This window comes from Columba livia, chromosome 6, assembly GCF_036013475.1.
Source record: "Columba livia isolate bColLiv1 breed racing homer chromosome 6, bColLiv1.pat.W.v2, whole genome shotgun sequence".
In the NCBI taxonomy this organism is placed as follows: Eukaryota; Metazoa; Chordata; class Aves; order Columbiformes; family Columbidae; genus Columba; species Columba livia.
Genome location: NC_088607.1, coordinates 18101741 through 18126636, shown reverse-complemented (window position 1 = coordinate 18126636; position 24896 = coordinate 18101741). Strand labels below are relative to the sequence as shown.

The window sequence follows — 24896 nt, the reverse complement described above, 5'->3', positions numbered from 1 at the left end:
AAATCTTAGAGATATTTCATACTAGCAGCTATCTGGTGTCAAGTCCTGCACTACAGTGGGAGCTATAAAGATAACAACAGTTAAAACTTCTCTGCCAGAAAGAATGTGTTACAGATGAGCATCTAGTACTCCATGAAAACAACAGAAACTTATAATGGTCTTCTGTTCAAGTTATAAGTCACTAAATGAGATTTTTCACCTGCCTGGATTTGCCAGAGTTTTGCAAATAACTTTCTAAGAAGTCCATCTATACTGGGTCACTTCCAGGTTAACATGCCTGTATGTGTACCGTAGTGTAGAGACTCACTTGTGCCCAAAGGGTCTTCTGTCCTTTCTCATCTGTAACACACTGTAGGCTGTTCACAGGAGGTCACTATTTTGTGGAATCCTCTTAACTGTCCAGTGCATTTGGTTTTACCTTCTTGCTTCCTGTAGTCTCTGGATTGCCTTTTTGGAACAGATGCCATAACTGTACTTCATGCCCAGTGGTAGAAACTTGCTCTCCTGCATGCATACAAGTAGAGCAAATGCATAAATGCAGAAGGATCAAATGTTTTTCTTATTTTACCAGTGATTACCTTCAATTCCTTACATGTGCTGTTTTTATGATAGTCATGTACTACTTTACCTTCAACTCTTAAGACCGGTCTGCTTTCTGTGAATTTAAAGCATGTTCTCAGAGGACTTCTTTGAGAGCAGTTCCCACTTTGACTGAAGCCCTTGTTCCTATAATAAGACATCTAATTCAGTCTCTTGTTTCTCAAGTTGGATTTACTTCATCAGGCTGAGTAAATACTGTGGTGAAGCATCTAGCACTAATGAGGCTACAGCAGAAGGAAACGTTGGAAGGGATGAAGGAGAAACATCGTGTATTGATTTGCACCATAGGTGGGCCTGGCAATAATTCATTTAAGTGAGGGGTAAGCTGGGAGGAGCAGGTTGGAAAAGAATATGGGAGCTATTTGCAAATGGTTCTCTATAGTGAGAGCACTTCAATTTATTTATAGGCATTACATCTGCTGTGTATGCCTCATACATGATTTGGACTGCTGCTTTATTCTGCTGTGCTTACAAGGACTTCAAAGACAGACTAAGGGAGAGGAAAAAGATGGTGAATTCTGCTACTTCTTTTCTACATCCTCCTTTCTTCTTGGCCCTTAACATTAATAACTTTTATTAGCATTGCAAAAAGTGCTGTTCACAAGCCAAGACTCTGGGGGCCAAAAGCTGTTTGAGTAGAAGGAAAAAAAGCTCCTGCCTTAAAGCATTTCTCAAACTTTAATGTGAAACCTCAGCAGAGAAAAGCTCCTGATAGAAACTTGCACCATGACATAGATCAAACCCTTTCTTCCCCCTAGTCTTTCTAAACTGGCACAGGGAGAGTCTCTTCCCCCTGTTAAAATGTGTGGTCCTCAGCTAACTCCCCCTAACAGACTGCAAATCCTGGTCTAGGCACTTTGCTTTTTTTTAGCTGAGTTTTGTCTTAGTCTGCCCTCCTTTTTTTAAGCGTTTGATAAACCACGGCTGCATTTTCTCCTGGGGAGGAGTCTCCAGGGCTGCAGCTCAGAGTTCCAGCCGCCAAGGCTTGCTCAGTGCTGTGTCAGAGGCTGCCCTACCTGCTATGTGCGTGTGAAAAGCCACAGTATTTGTTCTGAGTGTTTTAACTGCGCCTGACACCCAACAGCGAGTGTCTGGGGGAGTCTTGCATAATTTAAAACCTAAATGGAAAGTAAAGCGGTTAATGTAATTAGCACCTCCTAGTAAGCTAAGCTTGTTTTCTCTAGTGTTTCTCCGGAAGACTCAGATCGCCGCAGGGAAGCGCTGCTCCCGGAGCCCGGCCCGGCCCTGCAGCGGGAGCGGCGCTGGGCTCCCGGCCCGCTGCTGCCCCAGGCCCCTGTCCTGGCTCCGACCACTGGACAGCCCAGTCCCGACTCTGAGTCCTCCCTCTTCTGCTGTCGCTCGGGTGGAGTTTGAGGCATAAATTACGTTTCTGCACGTTTCCTCCCGCCCCCCTTAGACTACACGTCCCAGGAGCCGCTGCGGCTGCTGCCTGTGACCGCCGTTGTAAGCGAGGGGGCGCTGCATCCGGGTCTTTCCCCGCGCACGCTCCGCCGCCCCGCGTCTTAACGACCACAACAAGCACGAGCAGCGCGCCGCGGCCCGGCGGACGCCAGCCCCTGACGGCGCCGGGGGCACCGCCTCTCGAGAGCGCTGATTGGGTGAGCCGCATGAGAACGGGCGCCCCATTGGCCCGCAGGAGGACGCCTGGCGGGGATGTCATAAAGGCCAGGTAGGCGCGGAGGCTGCCGGGGAGTGAGCGGCGGATCTCGGGTCTTGTTCGTCTCCCGCGGCGGCTCCTCCTCCTCCGTGAGACCCGCTGGTGCTGGCGTAGCTGCTGTGAGGCGCGGCGGGCGGGGCTGCACGGGGGGAGAGGAGCCTGGTCTCCCCCCGAGCGGGCCCTGCGGCGGCAGGTGAGATGAGACACTCCCCTTCCTCTTGCCGGCGCGGGTCGGCTCGGCGGTACCGGGCCCTTGGGGGTGCTGCTCCCTCAGGGGCCCTGCGGCTGCAGCGCCGGCCGGGGCGGGGGAGAGGGGCGGTGCTCCAGCCCCTTCCCTCACCTGGCCCCGCCGGCGTGAGGTGCGTCCCTGGAGGGAAGGGAGAAGGTTCCCCGGGGTGGGCTGGGGGCACGGCTCGGGGGCCGCGTCCTGCTGCGCGGTGAGACCGCCCCGCGGCGCGGGGGTGGGGGGCAGCTGCTCCCTCTCCTTTGTTTGCGGGCGCGGGGCTGGGCTGGGTCCGGCCTGCTGCCCTGGTGCGGGGCTGGACCGGGCCGGCGGGAGAGCGGCGCTACCGAGGAGGCAAAGCTGCCGTCTCCCGCTCTGTACGCCCCCAACAGCCCTTGTCTTTATGTATTTCTGGAGTTTTTCTGCAGCTCTGACCCTGCTGAGGGCTCAGCCCTTGTCAGGAGGCTCTAGGCATTAATATCGCAGGTCGGGTTGTCATGTCAGTCATGCAAACAAAATGAAGACAAAAAGGTAGTAGGTAGGACCTGGAATGCTGTCTGAAACTGGAGTCGTAGGACTGCAATGTTACAAATATCGTTTGTGGATTACTGTTGCATGACCTAGATACTCGTTTACTGTCTCTTCATAGCTATTTTATTCTTCATCAAGAATAATTTGAAACCATTTAACAGCTACGTTCAGATGTTGTTAGAACTATGCTTGTTTGCTTTATAGGTGAAAAATCCCAAACATGAACAGCAGCGCACCACACCTGTCCTCAAAGCTGACTTGGCTAGAAGTGGAATGTTTCCTGACAGATCTTCTTACAAAGAAGTTGTAAATCCTTTGTAATGGCCAACAAGAAAGAGCCTCCTTTTTTCAATGAAGACAAAATGGGACCGTTTCGCTACAAGCTTCCTTTTTATGAAACTATGGAGCTCTTCATTGAAACGCTCACAGGAACATGCTTTGAACTGCGAGTTTCCCCCTTTGAAACAGTTATTTCTGTGAAAGCTAAAATACAAAGGCTGGAAGGTACTATTCTCTATTATTTCAGCATAAAGTTTATCATGTTAGAGGAAGTCTTGTTTTGCAAACTGTAATTGCTAAAATCAAACCAGATAATTTAAATGACTTGTTCAATAATATGTATAAGCTAGACATTTGGTTTATGGATTAAGTTTAATTGGAATTGAGTTCGTCTGTTCTTTGCTTTTTCTATCAGTTCATGGCTTAGGCTTGACTAGAATTGGTATATTTTCTTATATATCATTATTAAGATAAATGTTAACAGTCTACAGTAAATCATTAATTGTTCTGATATTATATGGGATATACTATTTTTAGTGTTGAAAGGATTCTCTGAAGTAAGAAGTTTGTTAACTAGCAATGTTATAAATTTGAGTCTTGAAGTACTTCTGTATTGTAGCTGAGCATACTTTAAACTAGGTGTGATGGCTGTTGCATCTTAGGTTAGTCAGTTTATGATACTGTAGTCCCAAGACCAACTGCAGTGCAGGTGAATCCCAAAGGCAGCTTGAAGTTACTGATTTGAATATTGTTTGGATGAGTGGTCTTTTGTTGGTAGAGGTCTGGCTGAGAAATGCTTTGTCTTAAAGTGATGAACTTGTCACACCTTGTGAAGCGAAAACCTCCTTTAAGTTACAAGGCCAGTCCCAGTGCTAATGCAAGGAGAAAAAATGTAGGTTAGTCCTCTCTCAGCCTTTTCCCTCTATGATGAGAATAATCCTCAGGAAAGAACTTGACGTGAAGTATGTGCATATACATACTCTAGCTACTTTGTAGCATTGTATCCTCTCTCTCACTTTGGAGGAGGTAAACAAATGCACAAGCTGAGAGTACCAGAGTTGCTAATTTTAAGAAAAGGGTTCCTCTCTCCCCAGTATACCTGTCCACATTTTTTCACGCTTCTATCCATGTGGAACTCACCCCCTGGGAAATGTAATCGATGCTTTAGACTCAATATACTCTCCTCCTCTTATGGAAATCTGTGCTAATGGATGGGGATAAACAAAGTCTTAAAATACAGAAGAATTGCAACGATAGAGGGGACTTTTTTCCTACTAAGGTTATGCAGTAGAAGCTCCACTGTGCAAATAACTAGAGCTTACATCAGCTTATTTACGTGGATATGCTTTTGTTTTCTGTGGACATAGCTGTAATTAGTCACAAGTCATAGAATGTGTTGAGATGCACTTGGAGGCTAGAGGTGAAACAAGAAAAGCAAAGGGGTTTTCTTCATTATATAATATAGGCGTAGCAGAAATGCAAGCAGACGTGATTAAATACTAAGAGAGAATTAAAAGGGAGCATAGGCAATAGAGTACAGCATAAGGCAGGCTGGCTGGACAGTGTAGATGAGAGTGAACTTTAAAGGATGCATGAAGAGACCAGTGGGAGATGTGAGGTAGAGGAATTTTAATTTCTTGTGGTCCAAAATGGGAGATTGCAAATAGACATGTTGAATTATATCTATAGCTTGTTATTGTAGGGTGGGTGTTCCCAGCTTAGGAAAGTATCCCAACTTGTTAGAACAGCTCAGTAATAAAGTTATAATATTGCTTATTCAGAATTTTGTTCACACATTGTAGTTCATAGGATGATAAGGTAATTAGTGGCTTATGTGATAGCTGTATAGATTTAACTTTTAGTAAATTTCATTGAAACACAGAAGATAACAGTTCACTAGTGCTTATAATTGAGTTGTTACAAGTCAGTTGAAATACCTGGATGTTCCAGAACAGAGTTAAAATACCTGTAATGTCCTGATTTATGGGAGGAAGAGTTAAAACAGATTGGTTGACTATGTGTGAAGGTGACAGACACACAATGACAAATTAGTTTTGTGGCGCATGTGGGGTTGCTGTTACATATAAAAAAATAAACAACTTTTTAGTGACAAAGTTTCTACTATAGTGCACAAGTTCAAGCAATGAATCACCCAGGTGGAGCAAAAATCCTAAAATAGTAATTTTGTTGTGGTGATTTAGTATGGGAAGCTGAAAGCTTAAATCTGTTTCTGCTCCTGTTTTTCACTTTTTCTTACTGTATCGTGTCAACTTTCATGGGATGTGAACCTCGCTCATGTAACCTACGCTTCTGACTGGAGAATGTCACCTATACTGTTGGGAAACTACAGGGTCCCTACTATGTGTATGATCCCTGTGGACTCATTTGAGTGTTGACAATGATGGTGTGTAAGCATACAGAAAGACAAGCTTTAGGAAAATTATCTGAGACCTGAGAACTTCAAGAACAAAATCTAAAATCCTATTGAAAGTTAACAAATTTGTTCAAATGCCAGTAATGCATCTAAATGTAAGAGACTAATAATAAAACTAAATCTAGATGAACTGATCTTTGTCAACAACTGGAATATCAATAGCTGTAGATTGCATTGTGATAAGAAAGGATAATATGGATGGCATGTTAGGAGTTTTATATACTTCTGATACTGTTTGTGATTCTTGGTGCCTGTTTAATGATCTGATGTGGAAAGGGTTTGTTTAGACAGCTATAGTAGACAGTGGTACCTTACTAAGAAAGAGTTCCAGACATCTAGCTTTGTTTCCAGTTGGTTTTAGTCAGCAAAGAATATGGTTAAAAAATTATTAATAAGTTGTAACGCATCTGAAATTCCAGTGCAAGTCTACTTGTAAATTGAAGTTAAAGCAGATCTGATGTATGTTTGGATTAGATCCAGACATTTGTCCTCAGATATGTTCCACGTGAAGTAGGCACTTGGTTATCCAAAAATTTAGATTTGTTATCATGTTGATTTTGGAACCACCTAGGGTAAATCACTCCTAGTCTCAGAGTCACTGAATGAGCCTTTTAAAATTGGTACACTAGAGAAGAAACACCTCCCTTTGTCTTTACTGGTGGCATAAAAACTAGAACACACACAGCCAACAGCATAGCAGTGTTGCCAGCAGTGCTGCCTGCTCCATTGGTTTTACCTGTTGTTGATTATCTGTATTTGAAAGCAGGATCCTGTATTGGTGGGTGTGGATAGGATAGTACCAGAGTTTCAAGCTGACATGAAAGGCTGAGCTTTGATATGTGAATGAACATAAAAATAGCAGGATTTAATTGAAAGAGGAAAAAGTTGTTTTGCGTTGTTTTTTAAACTGGAAATATCTCTTCTTGCCTCCTTCATTGCACAAGTCGTTGTAGCTGCTGGGCTGGAGAATATTTAGTGATCTTCATTTGGAAACACCAATTACTATATTGATTTTTATAGAAGGATTGTTCAGATACTCTGTTCCTAGTACCAGTTAATTCTTTCATCTGTTAAAGAACCATATATAATACCTGTAAACGTGTTTGTTCAGTAGGATAGGATTGAGTCTCAAGGGAGGAGGTGGGGTTTGGGATCTGGTGTTGGTGATATTATTGTTATTATTAACTTGCGGGAGTTAATTTTCATCCTACAGTATGGAGTGTTAAGGCCTTCATCTACATAGCTACCTTTAAAATAAGAAAAACAACTCTATCATTGTCTGTTCAGTGACTGCAACTGGATTTTGTGATTGCGTATGTGGCCATGTATACCTTTTTATCTGAAAATTTAGGTGTTCTCTTGTTCTTCTATTACTGCAAAGGGGAGAAACAGAACTACCTTTCAGAGTATATCTTGATTTGGAACGCTTGTGTTCAGCTGACAATGACAGATGCAACTGTAATTTTGTTGTGTGTGTAACCTCAATTCATCATGAGAGTTGGTGTGTGTGGTAGTGGGTTTTTTTTTTTTGTCTTTTTGCTGTCATTATTTTGCTGGCTATGTATAGCAGCTTCACTTTGAGAGGAACTGAGTGAATATCAAGCAGGCTTCTTCTGAATGTTGTAACTTCTTTCATGATTGTGTGAATTGAGTGTGTGTTGTAATTATATTTATTACTGCTTGCATTAGAGGAAATAGCTATGTTCCTGTTAGGGCTGGAGTAAGTGGATTGCATGAATGTAAAGAGTTTTTAACAGAACCAGTCTTGCTTTTCCTCTGTCTCCTGCTTGCTTTGCCATTTGCCTGTTTACTGTGCTGATGGAAACTAGAAGTTCATGAAGCTTTTTTAAGCTTATGCCTTGTCTGAGGTGGGAAGACATTTCTGCAAATGCAAGCCTGTGCCCTGGTTAGAGCAGCGTCTGGGAGGTGTAAAGAAGGTCACTTTTGTCAGGAAACTTTGTGGGCCTGCATTCAGTTACTGGTGACTGGCTGTTGTTGCAGCCTCCCCTTGGTCAGTCCTTAGGATAAAGCACGGATCACTACTGACCACCATTTACACTAATGTGGATAATTGTCATGCAAACGAAAGTTGGTGGGTTTGACAGTTATGCAAACAGTACTGCTGCTGTAAGTTGTGCGCCTTTGCACCTCTTTGCTAGTGCAGCTGGTTTGTGGGAGGGGAGACTGTCAGCCCAACCTCTCTATGTAAATGTTTAAGAAACTCTCCTGCAATTTCAGTGTTGGATAAAAGATAACTACATTGTTTGAAACGTTTGGGTTCTTTTTTAAACATAGTGACCTTCTACTCACAACATTAAATCAAGTTTGTTCCAAAATCTACAAGTTTTTCTTTCTGGGTCAGACTTGACCACATCAGTTTGCCTGGTGAGCCTGTTTATCATGCCATAAAGATGAGTGAAGTTTAAGGATGTATCTGAAATGCTGATTCTGAGACAGGATAGAGTACCTACTTCTCTCCCACTGCGTCCTCCCATCTAGCAGGTCAGATAGTAGGCACATCTGCAGCCATTTCAATAGGCAGCCTGCAGATTCTTCTGTCTTGGAGCATCACCTGGCTAGGCCACTGCCATTTGGGCATCAAAATGTAGCTTATTGCCTGACTTTCCTCTCTTGTCTGTACCGATTTGTAGCAGGTCAGTGATACGCTCATGTGCTGCTTAGGGGAGAGGGCATAGTGGATGGGTAGCTGGCAGTTCTCATTATTACTGCCAATTTTACATGCTGATCTCATGCGTGAATGTCTCCTCAAGAAAGCCTTACTATAATCCAGAAAAGGGACAGACAGCTACTGAGTATTTTTTCTGCACCTGAACCTATAAAGCACCCACTGTTTCCTTAGTGTATAAATATGGAATTCTTAGAAAGCAGTGTAAAAGAGAATTAGTAATAAAGGCTTGTCTGTTTGTCTTTAAAGCAGCGTATAGTCTTTTCATCTGTTCATTTCATCAAAAATACATTGTTAGATGAATGAAAACATGTTTCACTGCAGCACTGCTAGTTGCAAGCCAGCCTTTTTAACAAACACTCAGTTTATCAAAGTAATTGGAAATTGCTCCTTGGAGGCTGCTGAAACCATAACAAATACAGACAGTAATGACTGTTTGTAATCAGAAGACTGCAAAACAACACAGAAAAGAACTTCATTGTAGACTCACTGGCTCTTGCCAGCTTGTTCTTGTTTTGCTTACACTGCAGACTTGAAACATAACCAATAACCAGTTATTAAATAGCTGGCAGTGTAGTAGCAATTATGTTAGTCTACTATATGAACATATTCCCCTCATAAACATCTTGTGGACTTCAGAGGATACAAGGTTTGCATTAAATGCCACACAAGTGAAGTTGTGTTGGTCGTTCATAAAAGAGAAGATATAGAGGTGAGCTGTGGTGAGAAAAGGAAATTGTCATCTTATCTAAAACTTAAGTAATAACAACAGCTCCTCTGAAGTGCACTCCTTCTGTGCAGGGGTGTCCACTCAGCAGGTATCCTACTTGCCTATTGAATCTGCTTGGACTTTCACCAGAATCTGGTCCCTATTCCTTCCTTGCTGGTGATGGGTGTTGGTAGCTTTGTGCCCTTCCTCCAGCTAGGAGGAGGCTGCTTAACTGACCTGTTGCCACAGCTTGCTCAACACTCTTGCAAGCCTGGGGAGGTTGAGATGTTTTTGGAAACCACCTGGAAGACTCTGATCTCTGTGTTCCTCTCTTCCTAGCTGTTTTTTGTGAATTCTTACAGTGTAGCACTGTTGCTGGCATGTCCTTTTAGGTATCTGAACACGCAATGAGTAAAAGTATACGATAAGGTTACTCTAGTGTAACCTTTTGGAAATTGTAATTATAGCTTTTGCATCTTAGTCTGAGGAGTAGTGTTTAGACCTTCTTGAACAAGTAGTTCTTGATCTCTATAGATTTTCATTTTAATTACAATTTGTCAGGTATGCACAGTAAGATCTTAATTACCTGGATTTCACTAGACAGATTGAACAACAGTACTTATGATGCTGAAGGGAAGATTTTATTATTTTTTTTTTCCCCAAGGCAAAAATGACAGCTATTCATCCTATTAATTTTCCTATTAACCTTGATTTTTTATTTTATTTCATTCTATTTTTTTGGTGATCAGAGATGCCTCGTCCTTTCATAACTGTCCTGGTTTGTACTCTGTCAAGAATTTGGAAGATGACAGTGTTCTAATAAAAATGTATGAAGACCTTAGGTTGTACCAGCTTATGCTTATTATCTTTAATGTGTATTACGTATGTATCTAAATGAGTTCACTATGCAAGCAAGAAAACGAAGTTAATAATTGTGTAGAATGTAGATTTGTAATAAGTAACAAATAATCAGTGTGCTTGCCTCCTTTTACTAAAAAATAGCCAAATCTGTCCCAGAACTTGAGCTGAAAATTAGTATTAGTGGGTAAAAATAATAAAATGTTTTGATGGCCTGAAGAACACCCACAACAAAATAAATGTTTGTAGTACGAAGTTTGATTAACTTCTGTGGTACTATATTGTACGTGTGAACTTTCAGGTTCCATACCAAGCAGCGATAAAAACATGCATTTGTCTCAGCAGTATTAGAGCTGCTAGCGGTTACCTTAATGCGGCCTAGTCTTTACTATGAGTAATACAGAATATCAATCTGTGGTTAAATTATTCAGCAGTTCTGTAGTCAGAAGTGTCATCCTGTTTTTCCTGTCTGTAGACATAAAGCTCTGAGGTGCAGTTAACAGGGCGAGGTGGGGGGAATCCATCCTCTGATGCCTGGAAAAGAACAAGTATCCAAAAAGCCTGAAGCAGTTGAATACTCCTGCAGGTTCCTTTTTGAGCCAAAAGATAGCACTCTGTGTGTGAGCACAACACTACTGAAAATCTTAACTTTGTTCTTAACTGTTTGGGAAGTTGGATATCACAACTGAGGGTTGCTCAAGTGCCTGTTCTTGTCCTTCCTTTCTTCTTTCCCCTATGGTCCCCTTTCTTGCCTCTCTTCCTTTACCCCCACGTTCTTCAAAAAGCAAAACTCCCTGAAAGCCCTCCCAACAAACTCAAATGTTAATAATCTTTTTTTGTTTTGTTTAGGTATTCCTGTCTCTCAGCAGCATTTAATTTGGAATAATACGGAACTGAAGGATGACTATTGTTTGAATGATTATAAGTAAGTATATAATAAAATTGCAATGTGTTTCTGGATTATTATTAGCAAAAGCGATAGAGAATGCTACAAAAATATATTTATTGTTATTTACAGCATTTCGGAAGGCTGCACTCTGAAGTTAGTTCTGGCTATGCGAGGTGGACCTATTAACACTAGAAGAGGTAGGTGTTTATGCAGTTACAAAATAATGGTTTTCATGCAACATCTTCCAACTGTAAACAGCTTCTCTTAGAGGAGCATTTTAGACAAGCAGACTTCAGTTCCAAATTCATTGGAAAAGTACTTGACAAAAACTGAGGGCTTTTTTCCCATCTTCCTTAGCATACCAAGTACACTGTCCGTTTCATTTTGCTTAGGCTTAGTTTAACAGGTACCTTTGTATGTATAGAATCATCAAGCCTTAAAATCAGCAATTTCTCACCTGCAGAAAAAGAAATACTGTAATATCATGATACAAATATTTTTAAAAACCTGGGTAGTAAGAATCGGGCATTGGTTTAATCTGATGATAAGTTGTTTTATATGGATCCTCTATAGAGGAAAGAAAATGGATAAAATCCGCGTGATAATTTTCACTTGGAAAACATTCAGCATATCTTCTAGGTTGGGAATTCCCTTTGTAAACTGAGCTGAGCTCATAAAGGTGATTAAAATAATAATAATAATGGCGATTTGGTTTTATTCTCCTTTTCCTTTTTGTAGTTCCCATGGAAGACCCTATCAGGGAAATGGCTGAATACATGGATCCCAGTAGAGATGAGATCTGGGAGAAAGGGCCATCCAACAAACAAGTTACCTTCTTAGTATATCGAGAAGGAGATCAGTTGAATTTCTTCCGTGTGGTAGACCGGGGAGATGGCACTTTAACACCATTATCTGAATCTTTGAGGTAAAGTTGGTTTTAATCTTTATTCTTCAAAAGGGGAATGCTGTATAATTTTCAGCTTTATTTGCTGACTTTACCAAAAGAATATCTGGAATATATCTGGAGTGTTGCAAGAATTGTGCCCTGAGGGCTACTAAAATGCGGTAACTTGGTGGCCTAACAATATGGTAGTATTTTGTGGTCACTGTTCATGCTGACAGTATCTGTCACTGTGTGACATCTCTCTTTCACAGGAGAGTTGGTTTGGCAATGAAGAGATTTAAAACTTTTGTTAAGTATTTACTCTTCCATTTTATAAACATCTGTTCACAGCATAAGCTTTCTTTTTTGTATGGTTATGACTTGACCAAGCGATTAGACAGGAAGGTAGTAGATGGGCAGTGCAAAATCCTGAAAGAGTTTGTCTGAAGTTTCAGAGAAACTGGGGGAAGGGAAGAGAGGTGTTTTGTTTTGGGGGAATTGGTTGTTCTTAGGGTTTTTTTGTTTGTTTGATTGGTTTGTTTGTTTTTAATATATTGAAATAATTGCAAATAGAGCTAGCCTTTGTACATAATTAGGCCTCAGATTAGCTACTGTTGAGGCACCAAACTTGTCTCAATCACTGTCACAGAACCAAAGTACTTTTATTGTCAGAAGAGCAAGTATGTCACTTAAGCTACTATATTGTAGCAAACAGATTAGCAGTCAAAATTGATGATATCTATTAAAAATTATTAGATTCTGTCTTTATACTGTGGCTTTTGGGTAGTTTTTTTTAATCCCCTGAAGAACTTAATATTTTTACAACTGTAAGGAAAGAAATCCTTATTCTGGGGACTAGCTGCTTTTTCTCCAAGGCTAACACTTGCACTGTTTTAAGTAACTACTCCTATTTGCGAAGTGAAAGCAAGAGTTTTGTACTGGATTTATATTCATTTTGATTCTGTGGGTTCAGAATGATATTGCACTTTTGTAACAGATCTATACTTAAAAACTCCAGGCTGAATGAAATATCAGTGTTGATTTCCCACATAGTTGCACAGAGCAGGTAGAGCTAGTGTTTGATATACAACTACTGGAGAGAAATAAGAGGAAAGATACAAAGATGTTAGATTTGTGATCTTATCTTTCAGCCCCTGCACTGTTTTTCAGTAAACAGCCACATATGGCATTGTGTATAGGTCTGAAATAGGTAAAACCCACCATCATCAATAAGCACTAAGAACCTCGCTGCTGCATTCGCCCTGGACACACTTCTGGAAAGAGGAACAGGCAGGTGTAATTCCTGTTCCCACTGATATGCTGCATATTACTGAATTGTTACTTTTTACCTTTTAACTCCAAAAAAACACCCTAACTAATCCAAAGCGAAGGGACTGTGGATGCTGAACTGTAAGTTGATGTAAGAAGTTGTCGCAGCTTGAACCTTTATTTTTCCATATAACAGGCTCCCTGGTATCTGCCTACGTGTTCAAATTCTGTGTGTGACGATTTTTTTTTCCTCATTTAAAACTAGTGTGGACAACTGTGTGAATTTCTTAGTACTTCTCAATTAAGTAATCCTAGTGTATAAATTAAGTAATAATGTACTTGAGACTGGCTAAATGTAGCAAACCAAGGAAATAAACCCTGCTCTTTTGGCTCTTGCAAGGCATCATGGTAAGCCTTTCAAAGCACAACAGCATATATAAAAGTAAATTACATTGTGCTTAAGAAATGTGCTGTCACTGGTCAAATGATCTAGTTAGGTTGGAAGCCACCTGAGTTGAAAACATCAAACTCAAGCTGTTTTTCTTCCTCTGTGTCTTCTATGGGAGTTCATTTATTAGCTTTTCTAATAAGGGAGACAGTCATTGGGGAAGGGGATGGGGGTGGTGAGGAGCAGAAATCCTAATTTTTGAATTTGTTGTTATGGCCAGGTCAGACTTTTATGGGAAATGGAAAAAGTAGCAAAGGGAGGAGAAAATGGAAACAAATTGGACATTTTCACTTCATCTTCATAGAGGAAAGCTGTAAATCACCCTGAGTACTAGTGTTTTCTGCAGTCACAGTTAAATGTGTTTATATGTGTGGACATACTGGTGACTGAGCATTTTGAGGCACTTGTTTATCAGCTTTTTTCAATTTTCTTACGTGTGGAGCAGAATTTAGTGACTGCAATTTAGAAATGAGACATTGGTTTGGGTTTTGATCTATAGTTCTCCAGATAACTTTATCTGTGGTTAATGGTTAAAACTTGGCAAGCTGTAAATATATAAAATTATTATTGTCTCTGGATTAAAAGAAAATAGTTGAAGTAGTGGTAGAGGACTGGCAAGCACTGGTGTCAAAAGTATTTCAACAAGCTACTGATCATTTTTGAGGCATGCAGAGAAGCAGCTGAATCACCATCCCTAGAGGTGTTTGAAAGACATATAGATGAGGTTCTTAGAGACATGGTGTAGTGTCAGTGTTAGGTTGACAGTTGGCCTTTATGATCTAGAGGGTCTCTTCCAACCAAAATGATTCTATGTTCCAAGCAAGATCTCAAGAATGTTGACACTTAGGGACAAAGAAAACTTGAAATTTGACCATTGGAAAATGGGCTAAAAGTATCATGAAAAACAAGGCTCCGTGTCCAAGCTTTATAATTTTTACAGTCACCTTAAAGCAAAAAATCGTTTTGTCACTCCATTTTTCTTAGTGTTTTTGGCTCCTACTTAGCCAGAAAATGCAAGAAAAAGAATAACAATTCTTTTTACATTAGAAACAAAAAAAACCCACCACACCAAACATGCAAGACACGTCACTTTTCTTTCTATCATTACCTTGAAAGAAGTTCAAATACTTGTTTTGAGTTTGTGACTTAAATCTTTGCAGAGTTAAAATTCTGAGATGAATCCTTAGTATTGAATCTTTATGAGGAGAGATATGTAATATGTATGCTGACTGTCCCCATATGAAGCTCTTCAATTTTTGGTAAGAAATGACTGGACTGTTTTGCTGACTCTTGTGTTGAATTTGCTGCCATCTTGCTGTTAAAGATCTGTCTCCCAGCTGTGCTGCATTCAGAATTTTGCTGCATTTTAAGAAATGGATTTGGAGAGTCAGTGCAAAAATACTGGCACTTGACTAAAGGTAGCAGACTATTTCCAAGAATCAGTTAAAATGCCAGTTCTAATTAGTGAATTTTTAGTACTGACTTTCTCATGACCTTTAGTTCTTCTTTGGTCTCTTCTGGAGAGTAGAAACTTAAGGTAAATCTACTAAGACATTTCTGTGAACACGTGGGAATTGCATGATTGTCACAATTTCTAGATGCTGACAGCCTATTGGAAGAATTAAAACTCTCTTTAATGTGTACTATATGCAGTGTTGAAAGTGCATCAGTTTGTAATTAAGTGGACACTCCTAATGCTTGTTGCATTTTGCTGCAAGATGTTGGATGTGTGTTAGTGATTAATGCTTCATAGGAAAACTGAGTCAGATACTGACTTTAAAATGTTGAGGTTTTGCATTCTGTTAGAATACAGAATAGAAGAAGGCAATGTGATGCTATCAATTTACAGTGATTACTGAATTAAAATATTTTGTCTTGGGTCTAGCAATTCTAATCTGTTATTTTTTTTTTCCAAATGTGAGTCTCTTTGGAAACCTAAACTGATCCTTTTTTGTTTGTTTGTTTGTTTTTATTTTGAAAAGGAGAAATAGAATATCACATCCACACGGGTGACCCCTCCATTTCCATTTTTGGTGAGAACACCCCTCAGGATGGATAGAAATTTGGACTTTCCTTCCATGCCAGTGTCTGGTTAATTGGAAAACTGATCAGCTTGTTGTCTGAGTCACACAGTTAACAGCTTTGGCATACCTTCAGGAGACATTTTGGAACTGGATATCCCCTCTGGGGGGAAAATATATAGTGAGTGTGAACCAACTGTATATGGTATAACAACTTCCCTTCGCAGAAGCGTGGCTGTGTTCTGATTTCAGCATCATCACTTTGCGTGAGCATCTAATAAGGAATGATTGTATGCTGAAATAAATTGATTTGAAATGTCTTTATATACAGTTTTACATAATGCTTTGTCAACAGATCAACTGCGGATATGACTTTCTAGTTGTGAGAGTGCTCTACATTGAAAACAATTAAATGACTTGATTAGAGGGTAAACACAAACTTTTTTTTTCAGTGGTGGCTCAGTTTATAACTTATATGCTGATGATGAAGATGAAACAGAAGCATCACCTTCTGGCCAACAGATTATTGAGAATTCAATTACTATGAATAAAATGAAACTGCTCAAGGCCAAGATGGAGAACATGAATCTGAGTAAAAAGGTGAAATTGTGATTTGAATTTTGCTATTGTAAAATGCCTTGCACTTTCCTAGTACTGGCTTTTCTAAAAAGCAGGTCAGATACTTTGCGGTCTTGGGAAGTGAAGTGATCAAGGGTAGATTATTTTGTTTCTGTTGTTTAAGTAAATGCTATTGCATAAATGTTCTGCTGATGGGACATTTGCTTTACTTGGATCTACCTGTTCTCATTCAAAGAATTCACCACTGGTCCTGGATTTGAATGGGTGTTCTTTTGGATTTTTTTTTTTCTTCTGATACGTTAAGTAGCATTGCTTTGCAATACTGCTATGGCAAAAATCAATGTTTCTCTTAAATGAAGCTTCACTAGAAATACTGTAACTGAAAAGCCTATGAAATTGAATATGGGAATGAGATTACCTAGACCATAAAACATTTGTTGGCATTCATGCCTGCCTAGGTTAACTAGATGTAAAATGAAGTTATAATGCTTTCATTGTTCATCTTGTTTGAGACCCTAAGCTCTTCTGGATAACTCTGGCGTTCTGGATTCCCTTTTCTATTCCTCTGACATGTGGCCTACTTACTAAAAAGCCTTTTCTGATTATGATATTTGATTTTATTTTTCATGTGTTGAGGTGAAGTCTAGATGGCTAGTGATGGATAAGGGAGTCAATAGAATGATTTGGTCCTTTCTGGCCTTACATTTTCTGAATTCCTGGGAATATGATCTCAGTCAGGTCTTTGAATGTAACTGTAATTCAAATACTAACTGTTGTTTTATGTGTGTTTTGGTATTTTTTAATAGCCTAAGAAAACTGTTAAGGTGAAACCTCGTCCTCCAATGACTCCTCGACCATCTAGTGGCTCAGTGGCTGCTGCTCGTCACCGATTTCTAAGAGTGCTCCCCCAGATCGGACAGTCCTGCCTACCTCCTCCTGGGAATTCATGTCCCTCAGAGTCTTCCCAAAACACACTTTCAGCATTGGCTACTTTGGCCACTGCTGGTAGAACAATACCATCCACAACTAATGACTTTCTGAAGGAAGATGACACTTGGCAGAGCAACTCTTGGTCTCAGTCTGTTAGTAGCATCAGGTTACCACCAAAAATATCTCGTGTTGAACTAGAAAATGCAAAACTACCTTCAAATAGTATTCTTACTCCTGTTTCATCTCTGCCTGCAAATTCGCAAAAAGCATCTGAAAATATGACCTCCTCAACTGAGGAGGATGCTGTTTTGTTTCCAAATCTAACCAATGTAGAACTATATGGAACAGAAGAAAAAATTCTACCTGAAACAGATGCTTTTGCTTTGTTAACAGAAGCAAGCACCACTGAACAGTGTAGTGAGATATACGACATAGGAAAGATGAACCCGGAACTTGAACTGTCTGATGGGGATGAAGAATCTAAGGTTGTAGAGCAGCAAAGAAAACCTGTTAGCCAAGTGCTGAGCACTGCAGCAACAGGGGCTGGTCTTCTCAGTACTCGTGAATTAAGTCCTCAGAAAAATCTGCTTTTGTCACCTCTTCGGTATTCGGCACAAGTGGCACGTCACAATTCTCCGAAATCACAAACACAACCCAAATGCTTTGAGGCTGGTAACTTGAGATCTACAGTCTCTCCAAACATGCTTCGATCATTGGAAGTCCGTAGTATAGCAGACTCCTCTTTTTCCAGGACTAACAGATTTCGTAGTGTGAAATTAGAGTCGCTTGGCAAAAGACCTGATGCAATTTCTAAAACAGAGGCTAGGGACATCACAGATGTGGTGAACAAGGCATCCAAAGAACCTATGAGTTCTGTAAGTAACTTAGGATTTCTGGCTTCGCTGGCCCGAAGCACAAACCGGGAAAGTTTACAGAGTTCCTGTGGGACAGGCAGGTTTCGGACTTCTGGTATTGCACTACCTACAAACCTGCAGCATTTTCAGGAAGAAAGTTTTAGGAAAACTGCTCCTCCAAATGAAGCTGCTGAATACATTCTAGTGAGTACTAATGTTTACAAAGAAATTGAAGTTTTGCTCTCTTTTCTGGTACTGGCATTATGAAAACTACTTTTATGTGTGTGTCTGTATGTCTTTTCAGGGGAGGCAGATGAGTAGAGGGAGGTGTACTTAAATCCCTGTAATTCTGAAGCTGTTTTCTGAGTTTCTGTTGGTGTCTTGACTGCCTCTCTATCCAAACAAGTCCTAGAAGTAATTTTTCATAAAAATCAAAGTGGCTGGTCAGTTCACAACTAAACTTTTTAGTTTATGTAATTATACAATTCTGAGTGTGTTTGCAGTGTCATCTGACTTCTGCTGCTCACTAATCGTCATTTATTCCAAAGTTTGCCCTGTGATTTGCACCATATGTGCCTAGCTTCAGATCTCTAATGTACTTAGTTTTGGTGTGTTGTAAAGTATGGGGAGCCTATTAAATAGTCATTTTGAGTAAGGCCTTATATTGCGGAATTTTCGTTTTACGTACAGAAGTTGTCCTGGACTCTTTGTAGGTACGTTGATTGATAAAACACTGATTTCAAATAAGCTGATACCAGACTGCGTAACTTTTAATTTAATTTCCATCTGCTAGTAATTTCCCTGTGGAAATTTTTTTTTTTTTAGTCTGCGCATGGGCTTGGAATGAATGGAAGTATTGCAGCTGTAGGGAAAAGAGTAGGTAAGTAACATGACTTAATAACTCAAGATGGCTCTTTGATCTTTCCTGATATATCACATATGCAGAGGACAAGAATCGCTTATCTTTGTAAGGCATACGTCTTTCAAAGTCCTTGCTGTGTTACACTTCTATAGCATGGTATAACTTTCAGTATTTTAAGCAATTCTTTAACATGCAGATGTCATCTAGATCTTAGGTAGATATGTGACTTTTTCCTGGCTTTTTTGGTACTTAATGAATCCTGCATGTCATCTGTAGATATAGACATGACTTTCAGCAGTTTCCAAGAGGTCAGTTCTGTGAATACTTCTGAGTGTACTAAAATGAGAGCAGAATGTGTTGGTAGCATGATCTTTAGGACTACAGCCTTAGCCAGAAGGATTTGGCAAAAGAAAAGTGGGGAGGAACCAGTAAGGGCGGGGATGCTGAAGATTACTGATACAGTGCAGATTTTTCTCTTTTTTTTTTGTCATGGGCATAATTCTTTCTACCCTACTCTTGGTAACTGTGGCGTGCTTAATGCTTGACATTACTGAAAATGGATGTGTTGTGCCTAAATACTATTTTCTGATGTGATTAATTCTCTCAGGAGGAATGGAATTGTCTGGATTAGTGCTTTAAAACTCTTAAGACAGCCAGCAAAAGATTCTTAGCACAATCAACTTGTCACATCTTTGACTCGCAGTCTGCAGGTTTTCTTTTCTTCCTGTATGACCTTCGGAAAAGAGAGGCAGGCATGTATTCCAGGATTTTAAGTTCTAGGCATAGAGAATGAGCTAGAATATAGATCTTCAAACAGCAGCTGCAACAGGAAAAACGATGCAATTGTAAGAATGTGGGAGCAAAAGCTGCTGAAATAGTGGACTGTATGTTTGTTTCACAACTAGGTGTGCAGCTTTGAGTGGCCAGTCAATTAATGAACAGGTCTGTCCTTACCTACCCACATCTGCATGATGGAGAAGCCTACTGTCATCTGTGTCATATTGGATAGAACTGTGAAGAAGACACTCGTCTGGTGTATCTAATGTCAGAAAAGTGTGTTTTCCAGGAGGTTCCAGACATGAAACAGACAAAGTTGGTGTTGTCATATCATGCAGGCTCTTGAGAGAGAGGCGGCTGGTAGTGATACATTGTATAACTGACCAAAGGACAGATTCAGTTTACATTTAATTGCTATAGGGACTATCAGTGTGAGGGCAGGTGTACTGTTTTTTCTGTTTAAGTATGGTCCACAGGGGAGGCTGTCTTCAGGCTCTGTCTTTTTCACAAAGTGGGCTAACTAATGCTTCTGAAATAGCATACTTTTAGGTAATGAAATTGATAGCCTGGAAGTTTCGATGCTAGATTGCAATAGGATAGCACTGTCTGGTAGCGATGACTGCAGTGTAATAGTGGCTGCCTGGTTGTTACTATTGAATGCAGCTTGGTGTATCTCAGTTGAGAAATGACTGTTGGGATTAAAGGTGTGCTGGACAAAAAATACTTCTGAACTCATGAAGTCCCTTATGGGGAGCATCCTGACCATATAGTAGTAGAAGCACTGAAAGAATGTTTGAGAGGATGCATTGCTCACTTTTACTGTTCTAGAGTATGGTAAATATGCATAAGCAGGTTGTGGACGGAGAGCTGCTACAGAGGCAAGGAAAATACCTTTTCTTTATGTACTCTCCTGTGATAAAGCAACAGCCAAGCATTATAGGGGGAAGGTTGGAGTAAAGTGAATGTTTAAGTACAGAAATTTTACAAATATCTGCAAAGTGCTTTAGGAAACTTTATAGCTAAATAGAGGCCTGTAGTCTAATAATGTATTTTACTTGCAATTAGCAGTACCAGCAAGATTTTAAAATATTGCAGTATTTATTTGGCAAACTTGAGTTACTAGCTACTGAATATATTAAATGCTAGCTACTCGAATGCCCAGTTGATTCTTCGGAAAGCCATTGTTTGCAGTGCTTTCCCAATCACTTTGTGTTTTCATTTTGCATTTTGGGAAGGCCATCAGGAGATGTGTTCCTTGATTTCTTCTGTAACTTCTGGCTTATGTGAACTTTTAACAGGTGTTACTAATGGGTCTGAGTCTTGTGTTGTGCTGCCTCTTCCAAAGGTGTTCACAGGCTTGAGATGTTTCCTGTTTCAGCTTGTTGGGTTTTTTTCCTCCATGTTTAGGCTTTGGGGTTCCCACCTGAAGTATCCTAAGAAATGCAAAATGAAGCTGGGTTTCAAAAGATAACATTTAACTAGTTTTGTGATCAGGAATAAATAAAAATAAAATGTCTTTGCTCTCTTTCTACCTCTGAAAGCAGGTGAAGCGACCCATCTTCCACCTGTGAATGGCTCAGTTCAAGCAAAAAAGAAAATTGCAAAGCATTGCTTTCTTTGTGGCAAGAAAACTGGATTGGCAACCAGCTATGAATGCAGGTAGGCTGAGTGTATGATCAGCTGTTGTTTAAAATTAAAAGCTGGGCTAACCAAAAGGTTTTCTGTGCTGTGTGGTATTCCTTAAGCATAGCAAATCAAGAGACGACCTTCAAAAAAGTTGCAGTTCTCAGTTCAGCAAAACTCCAGGAATTAAAATTCAGGAATGTTGTAGCTGTTCCGCTGTTGAGATGTATGTTCTTCCAGGAAAATCAAGAAATGCAAGATAGCAAGAAATAAATAACATGATTACAAATAAAGAACTATGACATTTTATACTGGTGCAGGGAGAAATTGCTACAGGTTTATCTCTACGAAGTTCCCCAACAATAACTATATTGTTAACAACTTGAAGAATATCTGGATTTGTTACAATTTTTCAGAAAATCTCCCTCAGATTTGACCCTGTTAAAATACACCTGCAGTTTGTGAATTTATATAAGTTTGTGTTTCACAACAGTGTTATTTTTACATGTTTTCTATTTCTTGTGAGACTTCAGTCATCTTTGAGCATCTCAAAAGCAGAACACCAGAGTACTGGTCCTCCAAATCATGACTTGTAGGTGATACAAGGAGACTTCATGCTTGGTGGTAATCACTGGAAACTTCAACAAACAAACAAAAAATCCACAAACAAACAAAACCCACTGCAAACCAACCAACTAAAACCTTTGTTTGATCTTTGTTCTCAAAATATTGTTTCCCACGAGAAATTATTTTCTCAGTATTGTTTCATGGTTTTGGGATTTGCTGCACTGTGAGGGCTGCATTTGAAGCTGATCTTGGTTCTTGCCAATTAACAGCAAAATGAACAAGACTTCTGCCATTGGGGAATTGTGTTGGAGAGTTTCAGGGTGAGGAGCTGCCTCCTTTACTGACTCTTCAGTCTTTGATTTTTGAAACAGTTTTGGACAGTGCACTCTTTCCTGCTGAGCAAATAACTGTAAGCTCCTAGAAGGAGCTAAGCAGCTTGATTAGGTTAAAAATGAGGCACAGAAAAAGGGGGGAGAAATCGCACATCCCCCAAGAATAGTATTCATTCTAGTTTCAAAAGGAACAACCATATGACCTTTTACTAGAATGAAACAAATAGAGAATACAATTGTTTGAGGAAACTGATGATTACCGGACCAAGAACCAAAGCAAAGTAAATTAATTACCAGGCACACAAAGCCTCAGGAACAGCTGCAGAGTTAATTAGGAACCCGGATGGGTAGGTAGATAGAGGATTATCATCTTATAGTGAGACAGAAAGTTGGGTAAGTAATACTTAATCTGTTTCACAAGAATTCTGATTTTGAATGATGTGACTGTTTTACTGTCAAGAGGCAACTATATCAAAAAATCAGGCAGCAGGACAGTGACATCAGTCTCTACTAAAAGCACTTGTTGAGATCAGATGCGACATCCGGAGTATGCTTTTCTTCTGTGAGGAGTCTTAGCTGCTGAGCTGTCAGGTTTCAAGGCAAAAAATCAGTCCTAACTCATTGAAATTGCAACTGATATTGGAAAGATGCACCCTACCCAGTCGAATAGGAAGTCATGTTCCATATAGTTAGCCTGTCTGATGTCTTTACATGTGTCTAACTCTGTATTTATTAATCTCAAATGACTAAGGTGAATTTATGCCAGGGAGAAGCTGTCCTGAACAAAACATCTATTTTGGTGGTCTGAATGATGTGGTATTTTTGAATTGAAATGCATTATGTGGATTTCACCTGATGCCATTATTTTAATTCTGTGGTTTTGTCCTCTGAATTCTACCAGCTGATTTTGTGTGAGGTCTTTAAAAAGAAATTAAATAAATCAAAGTCCATCATTCTTAATTATTGTGTTTGATCCTTGCTCACTGGTGCTGGGAGTACTGATCTTATTTAACTTCCCAGCTGAAGAGACTGTTGTGTCAAAACTGCAACATTCAGTTACAAAAATGCCATTTTGTTTACACCACCAGTTAATGTTATCAGTCAAGGATGATTAGAAAAAAGGGCTCCCAGCATGTCAGAGAGTTAAAAGCTTCTAAATGCTTGTAACTTTTGATATTCTTGATTCTTCAGATGTGGAAACAACTTCTGTGCAACACACCGGTATGCAGAGACTCACACCTGCACCTACGACTATAAGAGTGCAGGGCGAAGGTATTTGCAGGAGACCAATCCCATCGTTAGTGCACCAAAGCTTCCCAAAATCTAACATGGTTGTGCTGCATGTGGCCGCTCTGCCATTGAAGAATTGTATTACATTGAGAGAAGCACTTGCTTAGACTGCATAATTTTGCCATGCTCCGTATTTAAAGATTTGCCAAGTAACAAAAGCACATGAGGATGCATCCTGTTGAAGAATAATGTGAACACTACTGCAGTTAAAACTTTTCTTCTTTAGTGAATGAAAAGTTAAATATTAGTTTTTAAAAATTTACACTATGGTTTTACTGTTACTGCACGTTTTGTGTTGTGTTTTATATTTGGGAAAGCTATTTCACTAGACAAGTCTTTAAAAGATGCACTTTACTAACTTTATTTACTGTAATAACCAGACTTGAGGGGGTGTTATGATGAGGGTGTCATGTAATGTCTTCTGTGCTCTTGCGTTTTTTGTCCATTGCGTGTTATCTTTTAAGTTATTTCACTACAAAGACCCTCCTCCTCCCCCTTTCTTCAAACCGCCTGTTTTGAGTTTAAGGGGGTAGTTTGTTCCACCCCTCTGTTCCATTCGGATTGGCGTTCATACACTGTATCCATTCTGAAAATTGCACATCATGTTAATCACATTCTCTTAATACTGTTTATATGGCAAGTTTGTTTTTTAAATTGAAAGTTCCCCCTTTGTTGCCATTAAATATAAGGAACAACTTATTTTAACTTTTTTTGTAATGCTAGATTTTTTTAAGACTTCACAACTTGGTTTGTTAAGATGTTGAATGCTGTTACTGGAAGAAATTCTAATAAATATTAAATTTTATTATGGTTTATGCTCTTATAAATGCACAAAATAACTTTTCCTATCTTACAGCATGCTCCTAAATTGGGCTTTGTTATAGGAGGGAGGGGCTATTTTTTGTGTTTTCAGAAGCACTGGCTCCTCTCTGTTCATACTGAAGCTGGTGTGAAAATTCCCACTAACTTTGTTAGGAATAGTGTGGCCAACACCATGTGCTTTAAGTAAACTGCTCGAAGTCTTACAGATACACTAGCAAAGGGGAAATGGGTGTTGAACAAATGGCATGGATTAACCTGCCGCCTTTCTTCACTGCAGCTGATACTGAACAAAGGCAGTTCAGTACTTGCATGAGTCACATCTAATGAGCACGTAGCTGCTGGAGAAAGTGGTGTTGGAAGAATATACCTTCTGAAAGCCTTTCCTCTTTCATTCCCTTAACGTCTCTGAAATATTTTTATAAGTTTATGTTGCTTGTGGTGTTCTAGTATAAACAGATTAATAGAAAAACCTACAACAAACCACCAAAACAAAAGAAACCCCTCCGCATTGCATATAGACAATTGAATGTCACGGTCCCTTTCTTGCCAGAGTTCTTCAGCTGCATAGCTGTTGTGATATTAAAATGATCTGTGCAGCATTCCAGTTGAACAGTAGCAGCTGATGAGCATGGCAATCAAAAGCTGGGCCAAAAAAAAAAAGAAAGATGATCACTGAAAGGAAGAGAGGTTACTTGGACAATTCTCATCCTTGGAGAAAATCCATTTCATGTAGTCTGCCGGAAACCTTTTGG

At 39.8% G+C, this 24896-nt stretch overlaps 1 protein-coding gene across 4 annotated transcripts; it reads left to right on the top strand.

Annotated features, from left to right (window-relative positions):
- Positions 1-27: 27 nt before the first annotated feature.
- ZFAND4 (zinc finger AN1-type containing 4) lies at positions 28-24127 on the top strand. Of its 4 annotated transcripts, none has more exons than XM_065067325.1 (10): positions 28-2290; positions 3237-3536; positions 10848-10923; positions 11017-11084; positions 11626-11812; positions 15961-16108; positions 16894-18075; positions 18697-18751; positions 21052-21169; positions 23224-24127. In XM_065067325.1, the coding sequence occupies exons 2-10, from the start codon at positions 3353-3355 to the stop codon at positions 23357-23359; spliced, it is 2154 nt and encodes a 717-aa protein (XP_064923397.1). In that variant the 5' UTR covers positions 28-2290; positions 3237-3352; the 3' UTR covers positions 23360-24127. The 4 variants fall into 4 exon arrangements, with proteins under 4 accessions (XP_064923397.1, XP_064923400.1, XP_064923396.1 ...); XM_065067328.1 differs by having other exon boundaries at positions 28-2471; positions 21055-21169; XM_065067324.1 differs by having other exon boundaries at positions 28-2471.
- The last annotated feature ends 769 nt before the right edge of the window (positions 24128-24896 follow it).